A 24,085-nucleotide genomic window follows, 5' to 3' on the forward strand; every position below is an offset into this window, starting at 1 on the left:
GCGTGAAGACAAGTTCGGTTCGAGCTCTGAGTAGACCCAATCCTCCTGACGTCACGAAGATTGTGCTGGCCTACAAGTCTACGCAATCACATGGGTTCAAATCATTCACGAAACATTTTACACATCAAGTCAACGTAGTACGCAAGGAAGCGATATACCCTGCTCAGAGAGTTACGGAATTCGTATTTTTGAATTAAAGGGATTTGACATAATTCCTCATAATAATGAACTGTGAAGATAAAAACGATGGAGGGGTTATTATATAAATGGACTAATTATCTTAGTGGTATGTATACTTTTCTTATTATTTCAAGACTACAAATCAGTGTATGAAAAGAGGCTTTTGTTATTTGTACCTACTGAGTATATTTATTATTTTTTGTGTAGGTTATGCTATTGCTACAACACTAAATAGGTTTAATTAAGATGGGACAGGGCCTCGAAGTACAGTATATTCCTACTAGTGAAGGATAATATTATGTGTTTATTCGTTGACGAGAGGGGTTGTTAATATATGCTACTGAAAAATGCAATATTTACTTAACCACCGCAATCGCTTTGTTTCCGATGGCGTTCAGTTAAACCATGTAAAGGTGAGGAACTAGCACCAAACACGCCTAATCCTTTCCTTAGTGTTGCAGCACAGGTCAGTATACAGACAGACATGTTTTCCTTTTATTATTTGGAATGTGTATTTCTTGCCATTTTTGCCTCTACTATATTTTAATCACTGAAGCGGCATGGATTTAATTTCTCAACGTTGAGGAAAACTAGAACGATTTTGATATAGAGAACGCCTTATGATATAACACGTGTTGTTTTATAGTCTTGAGAAATAATTACTCCAGTTGGTACTGTATGTGCGTGATATGTACAGTAAATGTTCTCAGTGGTGAGACTGAACTCCTCATCAAACTGTTAAACGAGTCAAGATCTCTGTTCACTTGATAATAATGTGCATCTGGAGATAAAACTTTTGAGTTGCTACCAACTATACAAGCACTAATCCAGTATGAATTCTTTAAATAAAATGGCTCCTTGTTCAGTAGTATTTATAATAATACTAAAAGCACTTAGTCCTACAGTGCAGCCTTGTCAATACATGGAAGGAAGATGCCAGGTAGTCCACTGGATCATAATATAGTGGCTATCAAAACTATTCACCCCTCCGTTGGACATTTTTATATTTTTTGTGTTAAAATATGGAATCATAATGTTTTAATTGGGATTTTTTTTGCCATTGATTGACACAAAAACTCTATAATGTCAAAATGAAAACAACATTTTACAGATCCTCCCAAATAATAAATATGGAACAGAAAATAACTGATTGCGTAAGTAATCACCCCCTTTGCTATGACACAGCTAAATAGGATCTGGTGCAACCGTTTGTCATTATAAGTAATGTAATTAGTTGAATGGAATCCATCTGTGTGCATTTTTTTATATAAGATAATATCACTTTATTAGCCATATACAATTTCTTGCATTAGGAATTCATCTTTTTACGTACCCCAGCTTCCATGAGACACAGGGAGAGAAGCTTGGGGTCAGAGCGCAGGGTCAGCTATTTTATAGTGCCCCTGGAGCAGTTGGGGTTAAAGGCCTTGCTCAGGAGCCCAGTGGAGTAGGATTCCTCTGCCGGCAGCAGGATTTAAACCGGCAACCTTCCAGCCACAGGCGCAGATCCTTAGCCACAGTGCCCCAACAAAACAATGATGGTGTTTCACATGAGTTCAGGCTAAATGCACCTATCTATGGGAGTTCTCACAGTTGATTAGTACAACACCCAACAAAAACCACATAATAAAAATAAAGGAACGTTCAAAGAAAATCCTGGATAGGGTTATTCAGAAGTACCAATCAGGGAAAGGGTATAAGAACATTTCCTAGGCATTGAATATCCCCCCCAATGTATTGCTGAAAAAAATCATATCAAATCTCACTTCAGTTGCTAGAATATATGTTGGAGACTCTAAGACTAAGTGAAAGAAGGTTCTATGGTCTGATTCAGACCTCAATGCTTAGCCCTATGTTTGGTGTAAGTGTAATGCTGCACATCACCTTGATAACACAGTCCCAGGCATGAAGCATAGTGGTGACAGCATTTTGCTATGGGGATGCTTTGCTGCATCAGAGCCAGGGCCAATTGTGCAGATAGAAGGCAAAATTGATGCAGCAGGTACAGATAAATCTGGCCTGGGATTTGGGATACAACTGATCTTCTGGTAGGTCAATGACACAAAACATAAAGCCAAAGCAACACTTAAGTGGCTTGAAAACAAAAAAGTCAGTGTTGTGGAGTGGTCCAGTCAAAGCGCAGACCTAAATCCAGTCGAGAATCTGTGGCAGGAGTTGAAAATTGTTGTTCACCAATGGTCCCCATCTAACTTCAGGGAGCTTGAGCAACTCTGCAAAGAAGAATGGACAAAACTGTAGCGTCCAGATGTGCAAAGTTAGAAGAGATGTATCCAAGAAAACTCATGGCTGTAGTTTTTGCCATCAGTGTCTCTACCAAATAGTGACTCAAGATGGGTAAATACTTATGTAATCATTTATGTTCTCTTTTATATTTATAATTAATATTGGAAGATTTTTAGATATTTGTTTTCACTTTAGGATTACAGAGAGTTTTGTGTTGATCATTGATAAAAATTCAAACTTAAATATATTATGATTCCATATTGTAATTAAAATATGAAAAAGTCCAAGGGGGTGAATAGTTTTGACAGCCACTGTACACAGAATATAATTTGGTTTATTTTTTTTCTCTCTAGGCTGGCAGCCACGCTGGTTTGTACTGGAGGGGGGAACTTTATCATATTATGACTCACAAGAAGATGCCTGGAAAGGATGTAAAGGCAGCATTACAATCTCTGTTTGTGAAATACAAGGTATGATATTACAGGATAACATGCCAGTACTTATAAAATTATAAACAATTGAGGTTAAAAAGTCCACATTTTAAATGAAGTACTGTACAGCCTTCTCTTTATCTACCAATTAATAGTTAGAAAATTTGGTCTAATGGAGAAACATAGATTCTCAATTCTTTCAGCAAGTTTAGAACAAGGAGGGGTATGAGATAAATGTACCACTAGTGTGCTGTACAGACAATTAAAGTAGTTCTATATTAACGTTTTAAATACTACAGACATACAGTTTTAGGCAAAAGTTTGGGCACCCCTGGCCAAATTACATGTTTTGTTGATTTTCTTAGTAAAAAGAAGTTAACACAACCTCTGCAGCTAACAAACTTGAACTTGACATATTTCTGCAAATATTAATGCACCGTTACTGTTTATTTGCTAAATTTAACAGATTTAAATAAATAAAACATTAAATGTTGCTTGTGAAAAAGTTCCAGTTGATCCACTAGTGTTATTTTTTTTGTAAGGTCTCAGAACTTAATTGACTCATTAGGCCTTAATCTAAGTCAGATGACAATCCCAGAGCTTAACAGATTCTCTTTACTCTTCGAACCTGTCAGGGTGTTGTGCTTACACTCAACAACCATGGGCTCCTCTAAGCAGCTGAGTGAGGATCAGAAAATAAAGATGATTGACTATTACAAAGCAGGGGAAGGCTATAAAAAGATATCTAAACGCTTCCTGCTTGCAATTTCCACTGTCTGAAATGTCATTAAGGGGAAGTTAAGGGGAACTGTTTAAGTCAAGACTGTTAAGCCTCGTCCCCAGAGGACTCGTCATTCCACTTCGCATTACAGCACGGTTCCCAATTAGCCCTTTTACCCCAGCCTATTTAATGCTGCATCACACTCTCCCCTCTGCTCAGTATTAGGTTTTCCTGGTTAGAGCTACCTCGATTTCTCGCAATTTATTACGTCTTGGTTTTTGGCTTCCTGACCCTGGTTTGTTCTCCGACTACGTCTCCTGGTTCTGTTTTGGTACTTTAGTTATCATTCTGGCTTTGACTCTCGGCTTCCTCACGGCTTACGGCTCTGTTTCTGATTTTGTACTTTTGCTTACCCTTTTGTTTACCTTCGGCTTTCGGACCTTGGACTGTTAAATTGACTACGCCTCAGGAGTTTGTCCTGGTTTTTCTGCATAGGGTCCTCATTAATATTCCCTGACAAAAGACAAGATCTGAAAAACCAAGAAAAATCTCTGCAAAACCCCCATATCACTGCAAAGGAGCTGCAGGAAGGTTAAGCTGGCACAGGAGTAGTGGTGCACCAGTCTACTGCGCAGCATTGCTTGCACAAACGTGATCTGCATGGAAGAGCCATCAGAAGGAAGCCTTACCTGCGATCCCATCACAAAAGTCAACATTTGAAGTATGCAACACAACACTTAGATAAGCCAGAGGTGTTTTAGAACCAAGTGCAGTGGTCTGATGAAGTAAACATTGAACTCAGCCAGTGGGACTAGAAATATTGTGTGGGTAGAGGGAAGAATGGATTCTACTAAGTATCAACAAATCCTGGAAGCTGATGTCCCACAGTCAGTGAAGAAACTGAAGCTGTAAAGAGGTTAGATATTATAACAAGACAATGAACCAAAACATACCTCAAAATCAACCATGAACTTCTTCAAGAAATGAAAGATTAAGGTTTTGGAATGACCTTCACAGACCCCAGACTTGAATATTATTGAAAATCTGTGGGTAGATCTCAAACATGCAATGCATGCAAGGCGACCTAAGAATGTTTCTGAACTAGAAGCATTCTGCAAGGAAGAGTGGGGAAAAAATTCCTAAAGCAAGAATAGAAAGACTGTTAGCTGGCTACAAGAAATGTTTGGAGGCTGTGATTTCTGCCAAAGGGGGTGTTACTAAGTACTGACTGATGGGGTGCCCAAACCTTTGCACATGACACATTTACTTTATTTTTTTTTTCAATCTGTTAAATTCAGCAAATAAACAGTAACTGTACATTAAAATTTGCAGGAATATATTAAGTTTAAGTGTGATCGCTGCAGAGGTTAACTTCTTTTCACTTAGAAAAACAACCAAAAAAAATCAACATGTGATTTGGCCAGGGTTGCCCAAGCTTTTGCATAAAACTGTATCTCTTTTGCCATTTGTGAAGCTGCTCCCTTATTATAGAACATGATTAAACCTAAATTTAAGCATTACCTTGGTGAGTGACTTATACCTTTTGTAAGAAAGTTTAATATAATGCTTTACAGAACTCTTACTGTACAAATGAAAAGCTTTGTTTAATGGAGAAGTAGAAATACAGTATCTGCTTTCCAGTGTTGGTGGTGTATTGCCATTAGTGTAACTGTAATGCTTGCTTTCTTAGATTTATTTACAGTGTGAAGTGCCTGAGTCAATCTGTCCTTAGTTCTGTGTTGTGTTGATACAGGTTTTGTGTTTCTTTCACTTTGCAGTTCACTCCACAGATATAACGCGAATGGACCTGATAATCCCAGGAGAGCAGTATTTCTACTTGAAGTCTATAAATGCTGCAGAGAGGCAAAAATGGCTAGTTGCTCTGGGCACCACCAAGGCATGCCTTACAGATAATAGGACAAAAAAAGAAAAGGGTGAGTTTCTCAGTTATAATTTTATTTCCACGTGGTTTCTGCTTGTTTCTCGTTTGTGTTTCACTGCTCATTCTGAAAATTCTGAAAAAGGGTTAAGTTTTGTGATGCCCTTGATCAAGTCCATTCACAGTCTTTTCTTTTGAAAATGAAAAGGGTTTCATTCATTCAACCTGTCAGTGTTGAACATCCCCATAAGCCCTGGAATGTATGTGAGGTGATTTCAGACCTGAATATATTTTCTATAATTTGGAAACCAAAATTGTATTTGGTATCACTCAATCATCCAAAAGACTACTAACCAATGAGGAACGGACAGGGTGTGGAAAAACATAACACCTGATTACAACTAATCTGCAACCATACTGCTTTCTGCTCTCATTGAAACCTGGCAAGCTGACAGCAAAATTATGTGACTGGCACCACTGTTGTCTGAGCTCCAGGACTTAAACTTTTGTCAGAGATGTCAAGTTAATGTAAAGCCCATATTTAAAAACAGAAGCAAGATCTTCTGACTAGCAAGCTATCTGTTATTCCATCTCAGCAAACTGAGTTTCTCACCGTAGAGAAATGGTTATCGAAAGTATGTTGCACTTCTGTTGAATCACCAAAGTTCTGTGTCTTGTCCTTTGTATTGTACATTTTGTACACTATTAATTTAAAGAATACAGATAGGCATTATTTTAAATTTGCTAATGATATAGCCCTAGTCAGGGCAGCATGGTGGCATAGTGGTTAGCATTCGAGCACTGGGGACCTGGGTTCAATTCTGTATTTGGGGTACTATCTGCATGGAAATCCAGGGTAATCCCCGCACCCCAACCCACAGTACTAAATGCTTAGACATTAGAGGTTGTCAGTGATTACAGGCATTTTTTTTAGGAAGTTCAGCTTCTTTATGGTAGGCATGCTTTAGTAAATTAATTTAATTTTACCATTACTAAATTAATGGTGTATTACCATCCTTAATAGGTCATTTCTTAGTGTGACTGCTTGTTTTAATTGTGTGGCTTTTTCAGTAGCTTTGCACATATTCTTAAGGTAACCAGGTGTGCATTAGTTTAGATAGTGTGATACAAAGTGTTACTACATTATTTGTTATAGGAACTAAACAAATGGTTCAAAAGAGAAATGCAGAAGCCAGTTGAACCTCAGTGTTTTGAGTTCTTAAGTTTCAGACATTTTTCTTTATGGAAATTAATTGGAATGGCATTGGGAAGGAGTACTGCTTTAATGGTTGAAATGATCTTGAATATTATAGACTTGCTGAATGTAACTTTTTGTTTCCTCAGAGCTACATGAAAACACAGAAGTTTTAAAAACAAAGATGTCTGAATTGAGATTGTACTGTGACCTTCTTCTTCAGCAAGTTAATAGAATCAAAGAGAGCTCTGCAGCTGGAGCAGTCAACATTGCCACTGAGGTAAACTGTGTGTCAGCAAAAGGCTCAGATTCAGTAATATCAAACATACTATACTGTATATTTTAAAAGCTATACACAACAGAAACAGGAAGATGTTTTAGATTTCATTACTTTATAAACAGCCTGTGTTTGTATTCAAAAAGGAGCCAGAGAATCTTGACATGGGAGCCTTGGTGAAGTCCACCTGTAGCACCTTTCTGAAGACACTTGAGGAGTGTATGCAGATCGCCAACAGGACCTTCAGTGCAGAGCTGCTGCACCAGACACCCCCTGGATCGCCCCATGTGGCAGCCATCAAAGCCAACAGGGTGAGCTAACCTTGGTGGTTTTTCACAGCTGCACAGATGTGTTTCATTAAAGATATATAAAGAAAATATATTTTTTTTGTTTTAGACTATGTTAATTATGGATTAACTGTATTGCTAAAATATATTTATACTTATATGAGTAGTGTAAAACATTAGAAATAATTATTCCCCAGATAACGTTAGATCTTTGTTTGTCTCTAGATCTGTACCCCATTATAGGATCAGTTGTTCTTTCTTTAATTTATTGACTCACCAAATAATATTATTACACAGTCTGTTGTATCAGTGGTGCGTGTACCCGAGTAAGATGAAGATTTCCCTCACGGGATCAATAAAGTATCTATCTATGAAGGCTTTGGTGTGCTGCCTTTATTAATAATTAATACAAGAGGTAAAACAGAAGGCACCTAATACCTAATTGAGAATCTCAAGTGGCGAAAGCCCTCTCATATTAATTCCTCCTCCTGTGGGAGGTGACTCTGGGGGAAAGGGGGACTCCATGACACAGGAGAGACCTTCCCCTATTAGTTTATGTGCATTTGGACCCCAGGGATCCCTTTGCATGGCCATGGCTTCTGAAGGTAGAAACAAATGAATTCAGAGAAGGTGTGGTTTAATATGGAATAAAAAAATAAATTACGAAGAAAATTTATTTTTTAGAAAAAAAACAGCTATCTTTGAGGAAACCTATTATTTTCATGTCGTAGTACTTTGGGTGCAAAATCAATGAAGAAAGAAAAAAAATGTAACAAAACATGAATACAATTATTATGTGCTTAAACTTGCATAGCTGTTTGTGGGCAGTTGAGAAAGGTGTAATGAAGAATGTTCTCTGAATGTAATGTGTATTATTCCAGTGGAGTAAAAACTCCACTTTAGGTTAATGAGAAAAGTAAGTCTTCATTTTGTTTTCAGACAGTAATTAAAGAAGAATCTAAAGGAACTGTGGTGTGTAGTCTCTTTTCCTTTGGTAATGAACTTCAATTGAACATTAAACAATCATTCAGAAATCAAAATGTGAAATTGAATATTTTCTGTTAAGTCCTTTCAGTTTAAAAAAACAGTGCAGTGCTGAATCTGAACAGTTTTTTAAAAAAGTGCAGAAGACATAACCTTATAAACATCCAGGATGTGAAGTAATTAATTTCTAGTTACCTGGTTATTAGCAATTTAAATTCATTTTTAAAAAGCAGTTTTTCCTGTCTCTTATAGATGAAACCTCTCAACTCATCCAGTCACCCATCTGGAATTACAGAAAAGTAAGGTGTATTACACATTTCTTTGGGTTGGAATTTACTTGGTATTTTAAGGTTCCTTTTGTTTATCCATAACAACAAATGCCTGAAGAAAAGTTTGTTTACAAGGGTAGTATAAACAGGTACAGGTTTTCTTGTGTGAATTTCATGGAAAATAAAAATGAGTTATTCAAGTTAGAATATAAAAATTCAGTCATTTCTTTCTTTTTACTAGGAAAAAAGAATTGAATAACAACCGTGAGGCAGCACCTGAAAAATCAAGAGCTCCAGGACAAGGGAAAAAGATGTTTGTTGAGATATCAGAGCACCGTGACTCAGACATTGTAGAAGACTCACAAAACCAGTTAACAAGTATGCATTATTTATCCTGTGGTGTCAATTACAATATTGAATCATGCTTATTTAAAAAATATGCGCCAAAAGAGAAATTAAAAAAATTTGAACTGTAACATACCTTCATTGAATACTCTCATTTGAATCACACAATGGCAGTGCCTCTTTTTATATTTTTGTATTATTTTTAAAACATAATTTTACATTCCAGTTTCAGAATTCTTTAGACTAAAAAAATAGATTTAAACTGGGTTTTCTGATTTCTTATAAGTCTGTGTTATCTTGTGGCTATTGAAAGGCAGCTGCATGATGGAGGGGGATCATACAGATAATGAAGAGTTTGAGGATGCCCCCTGTGAAGGCAGTGCAGAGAGCGAGGGAGCAGATGGACCCGGAGAGGAAAGTGAACAGGTGCAGAGAGAGAGCTGTTTGGAGCAGGAAGGTGGCCTCCCTCCTCGGCAGGAAAAACAGGAAGAGCCAGAAAAAGTTGACACATTTTTTAGTACCATGAATCACAGGTATGCAGGTTCCCTATTGTAAAGAGTTGTTCAGAGTACAATACTGCACAACCAATTGGAATGTTTTTCAGCTTTTTTCCAGGGCTTTTGAAAGAGAAATTTGCTGCGTTATATATTAAATGCACTGTATAATCCTATTCAGGTAAACAGTTGCACTTGTAACCCAAACATTTTCAATATAGTATTGAACTATTCAGTAAAAAATGTCTGACTTTGAGATTAGTCAGTATGTCCATACTAAGTAGTGATATTTTCTTTTGTGTTTTAAATTAATCTCACAACTGTATTAATTACTGTAGTCCAGTGGAAAGAGATACAATATAGATGCAACAGTGTTTACAGATACAAAATGTGTTTTATTTGTATGTGGATAATAGGAAAATATTTATTGAACAGTTTGTTTTCTTCACTGTTAATGAAAGAAGTCATGTCTGAACATTTCATTTTATCTGATTTGAATTAGCATTGTGACGCACTCTTCACTTCATAATAATATTACAGGTAATTAAGAGTGATACAGAGTTTATTCTGGTGTGTATTTGCACTTGCATGAATCTTTACACGTGTGGATTTTGTACTTAATGTTATTTTTTATTCAGTACTGGTGTGATCAAATGCAATAGGTTTTATAAGAATGTTTTTATTTTTTATTTTCCTTGTTAAATACCCAGTTAAATGTTCTCTGTGATTATTTTGCTCTTTGATTGTGTTTTTGGGGTTCACACCAGTTACAGATTCCAACAAGCGCTTCTAGCTTCTAAAGCTAATTGCTACACAATATTTCAGATGCAGCAATTAGTGTTACACCACAATTTAAACAATTGGTACAGCAGTACACATTTAACTTGGTGCAGCACTGGATATTTTTCTTACCTTATGTTATAAGCTTTTGGACTGGAAGAGATAATTATAGAGATTTAACAGGGAACCTCACACAAGATTGTATAAATACAAGGTAGGAAAATGCAAGTGATGAAAAAATTTGAATCAGGATTTTTCAAATATTGTGTGAAAAGCTAATATTAACAAAGTCTAGAATATTTTCAACTAGTGATTTTTTGTTAATTTAATATGTAAAGGTGATAAAATAAGACTTGTGATCTTCATTGCTATATTTATAACCATACAACTCTTCCTCCAGGTTTTATAATGTAAATTAAATATTAAAAATATTTTGCATGGGTACTGATGTTTTCATTCTGTAATTGTAGTTCATGGCTCATTTACATATGAATATAGGGTTAAGATAGCCATTTCACTCATTTGAATGTTTTGTCTAAATATTTTTTAATTTTAGATTTAGTGATATTACATTAGAAGAGGACAATGGTATTCCAACAGAACCCTTTTTGGAATCTTGCTATGCAATAGTTCCTGTATTAGGTAAGATCCTTATATAAATGTCATCACAAAGCTTTTGCATGCAATGGGTGTTTATTATTTGAGTATATAAGTGATAAGCATTTAAAAGGACAAAACTTTTAGAGTATTTTCTTGTAATCTTGATATAAAAATATATGCTAATTTGACTTTAACTGACATGAACTACAGGACTGCTAATTTGACTTTGACTACATTAACAGAGCTACAAAATTGTGCTAACACTTTAATATAACAGACAACAGTTTTTATTAATTTAAAATAAGGTTATTTTGTGTGTACCAGTATCCAATGTGTCCTTACTTGTGTTTAAATGCAATATTACAAATACTCCAATTTATTCATTTTAATCAGCTACAAAAAATGTTGGTAAAACTATGCATATGGAAATGACAGTATATCAGGTTTTCCATTGCGTGACTGTCGAGCCTTGACCACCACATTTCTGATAATACCCTACATAAGAAATTAAAAAATGAAAATACTTTTAAAGTATTTCTGGTGGAGCATTACATCACACATATTGGCATAAATGGGTATGAAGTATAATAAGGTGTGAATAATGTAGGAAGAAACTCTTACTCTTTTAACTAAAAGTTATTTAAATTCCTTGTGCACTCTGCACTAAACTGTTGCTTTACTTCTGATTCTGACAGGACTGCACTTTCACATTGTAAACATACTGAACCATTGCAAACTGCTTGTCTATTTTGTCTATACTGCATGTTCACACACAGCATACAGAAATTAAAGGTTAAGTTTTTGATAAATACTTCTATATATAACTTCCAGGTATGAGTATAATTTTAAATAAATGGTATTGAAGATCGCAGGGTAAAAGCTTTCTCTTTCTCTCCAAGTCAGTTGCACTTATTTAGCTGGCAATGATAATATTTTGTAATAAATTCTGATACGGGGAAAAGATTGTCTGATCATTCAAATATAAAAATATTGTCAAGACAACTCAGAATCCTTTTGAAAAATCACATTAGTCTAATTTTGTCACAAGAAGGCTGAGCATTTGAAATGAATTTAGAGACTATAAAATACTCTACAATATTGCTATATAAAGTGTCACTTTTGTTTTTTAAAATTATTTTAAAAACCAAAATTGACTTTTGACTTTCTTTCCTTAGATAAGCTGGGGCCCACTGTATTTGCTCCCGTTAAAATAGATTTTGTAGGCAATATTAAGGTACGTACATAATGTAATTTTTGCCTTTAAAGTTATTTAACCAAGGCAGAAGAGGTTGAATGTGATATTTTGATTAAACTGTTGTTCTAGTTTTTAGTATGTGTGATTTAAATTTGGGATGGCACAATGGTTAGCATTGTTGCCCTATAGCACTTGGGGCCTGGGTTCAGTTCCTGGGGTACTGTGTGTTGTATGTTCTTCCCATGCTTGCGTGGGCTTCCTGCCACAGTCCAAAGAAATACTGATGGTTTAATTGGCTTCTGGGAAAATTGGCCCTGGTGAGAGTGTGTATGTTTCTGGCTGTATGTGCACCACGATGGATTGGCATCCTGTCCAGTCTGTATCCTGTATCCTAGTGCATTAAAAAGTTAAAAATAGAATAAAAATGAAATACAGTTATACAATTTTAGAAGCTGTCATTTCTAGCACAGCCACAAGATGGTATTACTGGACTCTACATGCTACACTGAGAACATGCTAAACAGCCTGAAACTCAATATACCAATATACCGGTAGACAAGAGATTCAGAGTCATGTACAGTATTCCAGTAGAGGGTACAAAAATCACTATAGTATTAAAAATCATTTTGTCACCCAAAGGTTGCTATTTTCTCTGTTCATTCAATATGTGTGTTTATGCACACATTATGCATTTCCTGCTTTTGCAGCTGGGGAATTGAGATGATAATAATGGTAAAGAATGTATTCTGTTAAGGCGCAACTGTATTACACATGTAGTGCAAACAATTTATCTCCTCACAAAAACACAAACACATTTTTTTAAAAGAAGTCAAAGCTTTTAAAATGTTTACTAATTAATTTCCTTTCTGAAATAGACTATAAGGAAAAAATATAATTTTGAATGTTAAGAATATAAACCAATTATATTTAAACTAATTATACTTAAGCTGTTAAATATGTACCACCTTTGCTACCAACATACAGTATCAAAATTATATTTAAAGTGGAAGATGCTGTTAAGCTACAGTAGTATACCTCTCCTATGAGTAACTTTATTTTTTCTGTGCAGTCAAAAACATTTTTAGTTTTTTTATTTTACATTGGTGAGATAAGGCATAAAAATGTGAAATGAGTCAATTTAAGAAAAAATGCATTTGTAATCTGTGATTGTTTCTACAAAATTCCATTGTCAATTGGACCCCATGTGAAATCAGTTCTTATTGTAGTGTATCACCTTTCTCAACTCTCTGTAGGAAGCAAGCAGTTTATGTCACTAGTGACAAAGGTGCATTAATAAAATATTTCTGTAAAAAAATTTCAGAAAGTTTCAGAGCTTTTGTTGCTAATCTCATAAAAAATGACAGATATGGTACTGTATAAATTCATCATCACCATCTTAACCTCTCTGAAGCACCTCTTCATTGTGAAACATTGTATTATGTACTGTATAACTCATATCATGGGATTTCTTCTGTGGTAATACCACTTCTTAATGCTCGGCTGTTTGGTTTTCCTACAGAAAATTAATCAGAAGTACATAACTGACCCACAGAGGTTCACAACCCTGCAGAAGATTGTGCTGTACGAAGTGGATACAAATGTTGCACAGGTTAGAAATTCTGCAACAGAAGCCCTTCTCTGGTTAAAAAGGTAATGTGAGAATTTTCTAATTATTATTTGATTAATATTATTTTATGCTATTTCAGGTGTTCTGGTAGTGTACTGTGACAAACTATTTGGAAGTTAGATAGGGTCGAGCTGTAACTCCTTTTTAATAAGGAGCTCCTCACTGTGTTTTTAAATTATGTTTGCTTTGATTTATCTATAAAAATGTAAAAATGTGTATATACTGGTTGTAAATGAAAAGGTTATTGTTTAGAATTTCAATTATAATTGATTTAATAAATAATAAGATTTTTTATTATTTTAATTCTAAAGGCTGGGAAGCATGGTGGCACAGAGGTTAACATTGCTGCATCACAGTGCTGGAGCCCTGGGTTTAATTCCTGAGATGCTATCTGAATGGAATTTTCATGTTCTCTCAGTGTTCACATGGCTTTGCTCTGGGTACCTCATTTCAACCCACAGTCCACAAACATGCTGCTAGGTTAATTGGCTTCTGAAACAATTGGACCAAGTGTAAGAGTGTGCATGTTTGTGGACTAGTGTCCTGTATGGGGTGTATCCCATACTGTATGTGCCAAATGCTTCCTGGGAGATCAAGGGCCACCATGACCCTAAATTGAATAAGTGTTTATTGAAAGTAATGTGATAATATAAAAAATATCTTATAATTTTCCTCCAGAGGCTTGAAATTCCTGAAAGAGTTCTTATCAGAAGTGAACAGAGGAGAGAAAGATATTCATACTGCACTCAGTAAGTATCCATTATCTGAATTTGGCATATTAATTATTGCTTGATAAATAGCAACTTATAGCAATTTATTTTCTGATATTAAGGAGAGTTCATCAGAATGCTATGTTAAAAAACAGATTATAATGAGAATTAAAATCACTATTTCTAAATAATCACTCCTGAAACTGGTAAAACTTCTCCTAACCTCAAATAACAATACAAGACCATGTGAACTTCATATATTTTGTGTTAAGTTAGTTTTCATGAGACAATCAAATACTGAAGTTTAGATTTTTTTCCTCTTTAGGATCTAGAGATAAAGTAATCATGGAACATTCAACCACACTTAATTTCATTATACTGTATTAGTGTCCATATATCTATAGTGGGTTGAGGTTAATTTAGACTACAGTGTTATTTTGGAAACAATACAATGGTTTTTATGAATACATTACTGTACTTCAGCTTGGCAAAAGTAATCAGTGAAAACTTCATCTGTTTCAACTACTTTTTTCATCTTAAATTTGCCAATTTTTCTCTTGCCTTCTCAGTAGTTAATTATAATAACATAATAAATCTCCTGTACATGTAATATTTTTAATTACAAACACCTTAAAATTATTCTGGGGAATTCATAATATTATAGTTTATGGCAGAAATGAAACTAGTTAATGACAAATCTTGTTCATAATTATGACAAACCTACCTCTGTATAGGTAGTGTGTGAGGTTTGAGAAAATGTATCTCTCAGCAATTACCCAAGCCCTTCACCAATTGACTTAAATCAATGAATCCACCACATATGCACCTATATACAAACAGGTGACCTCTACAGGCAAGTCAGCTGAAATGATCCACTGCAGACCTGCCAAATTACTGCTCACCCATAGTGAGAGACACAATCTGCCTCACAAATGGCAGGTTGAATAATAACAGTCCCTAGGCCTTCCTCCCAAGTCAAACAAACATTCTCCAGCTGAAGGCTGGGGTCTGCAAATCCCTGGAGACTTTATAGAGAGTGTAGTGTCATCATTATCCTATTGACACTCTCTCCCCCACCTGCTTCTTTCTGTAGTGAAAGCCGTGTCTTCACCCCAGCAACACTCTCCATGAGGGCTGCCACGTCAATCTGGTGTCTGTCTCCATCATCTGCTAAATGCTGTGGCAAGGTGGTGGCGTCCCAGTGATGCTCTTTTACTTGGATAATGGGGTCATTTTTCTGGCAACACCCTACCCATCTGTCTTTGTTGGTGCTGTGGAAACACCAACCTCCCTTGCTTGCACTGATGCAAGAAACCATCACCTTCCTCTTGTGTTGGAGATTTCTGCTAGGATGGTAGCTGCAGCCTGTTGTCCTCTGACACCTGGAGCTTGATCTCTCACCTTTTGGGATGCAGGCAACAACATTTCCTCCTCTTTCTCATTTGGAGACATAGAGCTCACACCAGCCTGTGTTCCAGGAGTGAACAATGCCACTCCCACCATCTTTTCACAGGCCTGACCATAGTCAATGGAGTGTGTGAAGGAAAACACAAGGCCCCTCTGACTGGGCTTGTGTCAGGGTTGCAGGTAATCGCAGGCTTCCCAAAGGGTACTTCGGCCCTTTTCTCAAGAAGAGTTTGCAAGTGCCTTTTGGCCATGGCACATCAATGATCTTTGGGCCACTTAAGTCTTCAGAATGATCTGATGGTCTTCTGCTAAGATTTTTCTCTCAGCCAGAGCACTTCAATAGTACTCACACTCTGCCTTTACAATTATCCGAGCCTCTTCTTTTAACTTCTCCCTCAAGCCAAGTGTCTCTGTGGCTTCTGGCTGAGAATATCTAGTGCTTTCTCTAAACTCCTGGAACCAGTTTTCCCCTTCTTTGAGAGGAAAACAACTGAAGGGTTTTCCTAATTTTGGTCTTCCACTAAGTTAGTTTCTGCCTAATGACCTCCATTGCAGCCTGAACTGTTAAGCTTCTCCATATTCTTCACATCAAGGCTTTTGATCTCCAGTTTACTCTTTTACTTTGATAATCTATTTTGTCGCAGGGTTTGCAGAATGGTTATCTGGACCTATTGGTCCTTCACTTCCATCTCTGCACTGACCATCATTGAGTGGAGTCTCCTTGGCTTTTTCCAGCTCTGTCTGGAGCCTGCGGCTACTGCTCAGAAATTGATTCAGCTCACTGCCCATTTCCTTCAATTAACTTTGGAGTGAGTCTTCATGCTAAGCCTGACTGGTCAGCAGCTGGCTGACTTACATCTCATACCACCAAAGTGGACTCCAGACTCATTGTCTACTGTTCATTAACATAAGAATGAGCCTCCCTCCTTTCTCCTGAACTCAAAGAACAGCTTTGTACACTCTTGCAGCAGGCTTTCCAAGCCCTTCTGGAGTCCACAATGGCATTGTTTGGACTTCTTGAACTCATTGCTCACCTTTCAGTTGTTTCTGGTGAGCAAGATCATTCTCAGTCCTACTAGGCTGCAGCTGACTGATCTGGGTTTCACATTGGACTCCAGGGTCTGTTCTTGTTCTGTAGCCTGCCAGACCCCACTCTGCCTCTTCAGCTCAGAGATCAACATGGTACAGTCCTGGAGCAGTTTTCTCTACTGTGCACCTTACTGGCTCTCAGTCGTGGCCAGCGTCCCAGCTTTTTTCCTAGCCTATACTTTGGCCTCTACTTTGTCATTCCCAGGAAAGGAATTGTGAAGGGGTGTACTTCCTGTAGAGCATACTGCTGGTCTTACACCTACGAGAGCCATGCCCTGGTAAACAGCTGTAGAAGCCCAGTTGAGTGGTTCTGGCAGCTGGAGCACATAGGGGCTTGTGTAGTTGTGTACATCCTGGGCTCCTGCTCTGGTCCTATCCCTTCAGTTTCCCCTTTTTGGATGTTTTATCCAGTTGAGCTTTTCTCTCCTGGGAGATGGGTTGATTGTATTACTTTTAGATTATTAGAAATACAGTCCAGGAGCTTTACAGTTACTGTACATTGAAAAAACTTAGAAACACCTGGAAATGTTTATTAGTAATAAATAGTGGTATTTTTCTGGGTGTTTTTTTGTTTTTAATAAAAAACAATTCTGGCAAGAGAATATAAACATTGAAGCACCTGGGTTCTGTCTAATGGTGAGGTGATTCTCATGATAGTAAATGAATAAGTGTATTGCAGCTTTTCCTCATATCAGCTCTGAATGAGACAAAAGCAAATTCAAATTATACTGTGGCTGAACTAATTTTGAAAAAAAATATATGGAATTAGCTCTTTTATTTTTAATTTCAAGAGCTGAAAACATTCCATTTTTCAGCCATAGCCAGTTAAGGCTAAAAGCATTTCACCTTTTCTTTCATTAACTTTAAATTATTTTAAGAATGGGAACAGCTCTTTGTCCTTTTACAAACTGTCTAAATGACATTACTGTTTATTATATTCTACTGTTCATTCTGTGTTGCTCAGAACTGAGTAGCCTGTTTAAGATCACAGTGCACTCACTACTCTATGTAAGTCACAGCACAGATTCACCATAACCTGTCTAGATTTGTGTTCCATACTATTTAATAAATACCAGGCTATCCTAATTACTACTGTATATTTGTTTCTTCACAATGCATAGCTTATGAGAGTAATTAATAATTCACAACATAGTAAAATTGAGAAACTGTACAATTATTATTTCCACTGTTCAAGTGAACTGAAATTTAATATGAACAAAACACAAACTTTACATTGCAGACTTTGATTTCATTGTAATTCATACTATTCATGTTCTTGTCCAGGTTGTATTAATACACTGGAGAGAATTTGTTTTTTCTTTTTAGATTACATCTCTATATGCCAACATGGGATATTAACTTTTTCTAAGTTTTAAACAAAGCTGTTCTCAAAAATATAATTGGTATAATTGATATTGTACAAATAAATTACTCTAAGTCCATCAAATATGCCTCTCTCATTCTCTCATTTGTAACCAATCTTATGTTCTTACATTAAGCAGTTCAGAGGCATCATCTCTTGGTGTACAGTAGTAATTCATACTGACATTATGGAAATCAACTTAGAAATAGAAATCTAAGAGAATTGCCCTGACAGTAATGCAGATAACACAATAAATAATATTTAGTAATAGCAATATTTTTTTCAGTACCTCCAAGTTACGTATTTCTTTATATCAAAGTTTGAGAAATGCTGCAAGTCCAGATGAATGAGGTCTTCTGTGTTTCTGCTAACCCTGAGCTTTTGCTGCTGTTATAAATATCAAAGACAAATTCTGAAAATCAGTTACATTTCCTTTTCAGATAATGCATATGGTAAAACACTGCGACAGTACCATGGATGGGTTGTAAGAGGAGTCTTTGCTGTAAGTTTATTTCTTTATACTTTTTAAATTTGTTCATAGTTAAATTCATAGATTCATGGTTATCCTAATACACCCCTGGGCAAACTACAGCCAATTTTAACCGGCCCTTGAGGTAAAAAATCAATCAATCAGTCAATATTCGCCATTTTCCACCTTTTTGGTACTATTTTTTTCTTACATTTCATTATTCTTTCATTCTTTCATTATTCCACTAGATGGCACACCAACCACAAAATCAATTTAATTAGCTGGAGAATCAGTGTGTTGGAGAAATCTTTCCCCGATTCCCCTTAAAAGTCAGGAATCCGGCTCAGAAGTTAAAAGTAGTTTTTATTTCATGCGCATAGGAGCGAAACACACAGTGATGCTCGGTGTACTTTTCTCAAAGTAATTAACCAGAACAGTACTTAAATATTTTTTCTGTTATCTATCACACTTTCCTGTGCTTACAAGATTAGCAGTGTTCCAAAATCACGCAGAACCTCTTACCTCCCTATTCGCTAAAGATAACTTCTTTTGATACAATTGGTTACTTATGTTCCTAGCTCGCATCCCTATACAATGGTATAGAGTTAAATAGTAGCCCTTGTGCCCAATCCAGTTCAAACCAGTTCTAAATGTCCACCTTGTAAAATATTGCATCCTCTGCAAGAAAAGTGTGTACAAAATTCACAGAGACCCTCTCAACAATTGGGTGCATCATACTGCGAGGGAACCTGCGTCAAAATGAGCAGATTGAAGAAGCGGAAAGTTGACAGTGAATGCAGAGTGTTCAACAAAGAATGGACTGCAAAATACTTTTTCACAGAGGTTGGAACAAAGGCTATATGTTTAATTTGAAAGGAAAATGTCCCAGTGTTCAAAGAATACTACCTCAGTCTGCATTTTTCTACCAAACATGCTAACTATGCTAGCAATCTGTCATGCGAGGAGTAGGCTAATAGAGCTTCGAAACTAGCCGCTAGTTTACAGGCTCAGCAAAGTGTATTTTTCCACCCTTCTACCATCCAAGAGGGCAGCACAAAGACAAGCTACCTGCCTGCATATAAAATTGCTAAACACAGCAAGCCATTCTCTGAAGGGTAGTTTTTGAAGGAGTGTATGATAGAAACCACAGATATTCTTTGTAAAGAGAGCAAGAGCAAATTTGAGAAAATAAGTTTAGCACGCAGAACCTGTTGGGTCGAGGTAATCGGTGAAGATTTGGCTTATGAGTTGACCAAGAAAATGGAGAACTTCAAGATTTATTCAATTGCATTGGATGAAAGTACTGATATAAAGGACACTGCACAGCTTCTAATTTTTGTCAGGGGAATTAATGACAGTTTCAAAATTACAGAGGAATGTTTATCAATGGAGTCTTACTTAAAGGAACAACGAAGTGCTCGGACTTGTATGACAAGGTGTCTGATTGTATTGACCGAATGAAGCTGCCGTGGAGCAAATGACTAAATGTTACCACAGACGGATCTCTGAATCTAACTGGGAAAAATGCTGGACTACTGAAGAGAATACAGGACAAAGTGAAAGGAAATGACCCTGAGGCGGAGGTAATATTTCTCCACTGCATCATTTTGAAAATGAAAAAAACAAAAACGTTTTGGGCCTCGATCATGTCATGAAAGCAGTGTGAAACTTGTGAACTTCGTATGTCCGAGGGGACTTCATCATCAGTTCATTCAGTTTCTTGAAGATATTGGCTCAGATCACCATGACTTACTCTATCATTCGAATGTTCGTTGGCTCAGCTTGGGAAAAGTATTCAAGTGAGTGTGGGAGCTGAGAGGGGAGACCAACTCCTTTTTGGAGAACACGGGGAAAGCCGCAGATTTCCCCAAACTCAGAGATTCAGACTGGCTCTGTGACTTTGCATTCGTTGTGGACATTTTTGCTCGCTTGAATGAGCTTAACGTGAAACTACAAGGAAAAGGTGTCTTTGTTCCAGAACTGTAATAAAATGTGAATGCATTCAGAGTTAAGTTCACCCTGTTCTCAAAACAGATGATCAGCCACTCGTTCGCACATTTCCCCACTCTTGGGACACTAGACGTGTCACGTGCTCAAGCACTAAGGTAAAACAAGTCCCTCACAGACTTGCATGGAGAATTTTCCTGTCTATTTGCTGACTTTGATAAAACTGAGAGGTCTCGAACGTTGGTGTCATGTCCTCTGACTTTCAACTACGAGACAGCAGCAGACAAATTGCAGCTGGAACAGATCAATCTGCAGAGTGACGTAACTCTGAAGGAAAAGTTTCATTCTGTAAAGCTGAATAAATTCTATGCATCACTGAACGAGGCCAAGTTTACTCATATTCAACAAGCAGCACAAAAGATACTGGTGTTATTCAGATCTACGTACATGTGTGAGAAAACATTCAGCTTGATGAACATCAACAAATCACGCCACAGATCACAGCTGAGTGACCACCACTTGAGCTGTGTATTGCGGATTGCCACAACACAACTATCAATGGATTTTGATGCTCTTGCAAAAAGAGGTAATCAGCTGCACAGCTCTCATTAATCAAGAAGCCTTTTGGATGAGTGTATTTCTCTCAGGTTGAACTAATACGCCTATAATGGGTTTTAAACTTACATCGGGCATAGGCTATCTGTAACAGCAGCCTTAAGTGGCTCGCTATACAGTTTCAAAATATAATGTGGCCCTTGGACCAAAAACGTTTGCCCACCCATGTCATAATACCCTTTTTAATAACCCTTTTTAATTATTTTATTATAAGGAATATAACATAAATGTAAAGCTACAGTTTAAAAAAGCGTTGAACTATTTTTTTATTTAACGGGTTTTAGAACAAAGATCTTCAGCCTGTGTTGAACGTCACCTACTGTTTAGTGCCATTACTAGTTATGTTTGTAATGAGAAAAATACATAATCAAAATATTTTAAGTGAATGTGAAATAAAACAATTACTACAGAATACACTCAATGACCAGTTTATTATGTATGCCTGCCCTTCCCATGTAATTGACTGCTCAATCAGTAAAAGCATCATACTGTATGTGCAGACAATGCTATTTAAAGCAGGTAGGCATGCACCTACGCATCGTGTGTGCATGTCCAATTCACAGGAAGACAAAAGATGTAAGATTTCAAAGAATGTTGCGTAGTAGTGCCAGGTGCACTGACATGAGTGTATCTGGAACAGCAGGCATGCCAGTGTAGTACTATCGTGCATGAAAATGGGGGTGTATTGAGAATGGGCCTCCTGTGCTATGAAGAATGCAAAAGGAGTTCAATAAACTACACAGTACCAGATCAACCAGGCCTGTTTGACAGCCATGTCTGGCCCACTGTATATGAAACTTAAAAGTGCATAGATTGCAGTACTGAAGTGTACAGATACTGTATTAATGTCTGAAATATCTGGAGTGTTTTGTAATATTTATCCCCACCTGTGTCTTTTTTTTATCCTATGGGCCTGTTTTTCCTCTAGCTGGCACTGAGAGCTGCTCCATCCTACGAGGGCTTTGCAGCAGCCTTGGTCTCTGTTGAAGGAGATGAACTAAAGAAGGGGTTTCCCGAGGGGATGCACAGGGACCTTGATGTCTATTTGCCAGCTATGGAGAACCAGTTAGCCATCTTGGATGCTATGTATGATGAATACAGTCTGGAATCAGATGAGATTGTATGATGATGGTAGACAAAATACAGAAAGTGGACTTCAGGGATAACAGCTAAACCATTTTCAGGAGGTGTTGTTTTGTTTTTGGCATCTCTTTATTAGTTTTATTTCTAAGTAGTATATGTTAAACAGTTCCTATTGGAGCAAGAGAAGAGAAAGTGATCCTGATCACATATGTGTAGCTAGCTATTTATCACCTGAACAAATTCATCCCATGTTTATTCTACTGAAGTCACTGAAGGTAAGAATAATATCCACTGACTGGAACATTGCTACTATAGTGTACACCTATCTGTGAAAAGGGTGACAAAATCCGAACAAGTGATTATACTTACATTTCACTTTCATTTAAGTTTCTGAAAAGTATAATTACAATAAAACTAAAATACAAGATCTTTTGAATTGGGATAAAATTCTAGAGTCCAGTTAGCATGGAGTTAGAAAAGGTATTTTTTTAACTGTTGAGAGTTCCTTGAACACAAAACAGCAGTAATATATTTTAACTATGACACACACACAGCATGTGATATGATATATTGGGTTTCAACAGAAGGCTGTTGAAAGGTCCTCATAAAAGATTAATAATTAAATTACTAGATGTCAGGCAGTAAGCATTCATGGTAATGCGTGGATTGTGAATAAGTAAACTGAGAAGAAGAAAAGCATGAACTCTAGAGAGAGTACAGATGAGTGGCACAAATTACATATTACATCATAACGGGGTACAGTACAGTAATTAGTTTTGTATCATAGGGATCTTTATTTGGGTCACTGTTCTATTTCAGAATCCATGATCTAGACTCTGGTATACAGTAGTTAGTAAACTAAGCAGGTTTACCTATGACATTGAAATATGAGAATTAGCAAACACATTAGAAGTTGCAAAGGAAATTACACAAAAAAATGACAAACTGGGCAAATCAATGGCATATGATATTAAAAGTTGACAAACAAACAGGTGTTACATGTAGGTAGCAAAAACATACTTGGAAAAAACAGCTTAAAGAAGCCATTTCTTTAAAGGTCTTAAGTGATTGTGTTGATATGTAATTTAAATTTTCTAGACAATGTGAGTAAACATTTGAAAACCAAACAGAATGTTAGTACATACAGTATAAGTAGTGATTAATAAAGGAATGACAATGGTAAAATGAACTAATAAAACCTAATTTAGGATATTGTGTATAGTGTTGTTCCCCCAAAAAATAACTAGGAATAAAGTTCAGAAGAAATAACTACAAATTAAAATAATTTAATCTTATTGTCTTGGTTAGAGATGACTACAAAGGGATCTGATATAATATTTCAATATCTTCAAAGGCAACAACAAGGTTAAAAGACCATGTTTTGCAAATTTGTTGTGAAACAAGCTACCCAGCCGTGTTGTAGTAGCTGAAGGCTAGATTATCTAATAGTATCCATACAACAAAGATGGGCTGTATGGCCTCCTCTTATTTCTTATAATTTATCTTTTTATTCTCAGTGAACTATGAGCTGTGAAGTATTTAGGAAACTTAAAGAATCCAAGTTTAGTAAAATACTAATGTAGCTGTTAAGCTTCAGAACTGAAATATGTTCACCTCATCTTAAGACTATTACTATCATTGTTCTGTCAATGTTGTATCCAGTAGTTTCTTTTTTACAGTTTTTGATTTTTTACTGAAACTGAAAACAGATCTTGTCTCTGGCATGACAAAAGCACGAAAACCACAGAATGGTTTAGAAATTTTTCAAATGTCTAGCAATATGTAGATATTTCATGTATTTATATATGGGAGCTATACACAAAAACATGCATTTTAATGAAACATTGTACTAAGAAAAGTATATTATTTATTAAATTGTTTACATGCAAAAAAA

The 24,085-nt window shown here is 36.4% G+C and overlaps 1 protein-coding gene across 1 annotated transcript; it reads left to right on the forward strand.

Moving 5' to 3' along the window:
* The first annotated feature begins 139 nt into the window (after nt 1–139).
* Nucleotides 140–24,085, forward strand: plekha8 (pleckstrin homology domain containing A8). The gene is made up of 14 exons (XM_088929762.1): nt 140–286; nt 2,778–2,894; nt 5,355–5,510; nt 6,800–6,930; nt 7,074–7,238; nt 8,451–8,497; nt 8,709–8,845; nt 9,126–9,345; nt 10,643–10,728; nt 11,862–11,920; nt 13,401–13,531; nt 14,187–14,257; nt 18,518–18,579; nt 22,037–24,085. The coding sequence occupies exons 1-14, from the start codon at nt 247–249 to the stop codon at nt 22,232–22,234; spliced, it is 1,620 nt and encodes a 539-aa protein (XP_088785888.1). The 5' UTR covers nt 140–246; the 3' UTR covers nt 22,235–24,085.

The sequence above is a fragment of the Atractosteus spatula genome, chromosome 12 (genome assembly GCF_055471065.1).
Source record: "Atractosteus spatula isolate fAtrSpa1 chromosome 12, fAtrSpa1.hap1, whole genome shotgun sequence".
NCBI classification, from domain to species: domain Eukaryota; kingdom Metazoa; phylum Chordata; class Actinopteri; order Semionotiformes; family Lepisosteidae; genus Atractosteus; species Atractosteus spatula.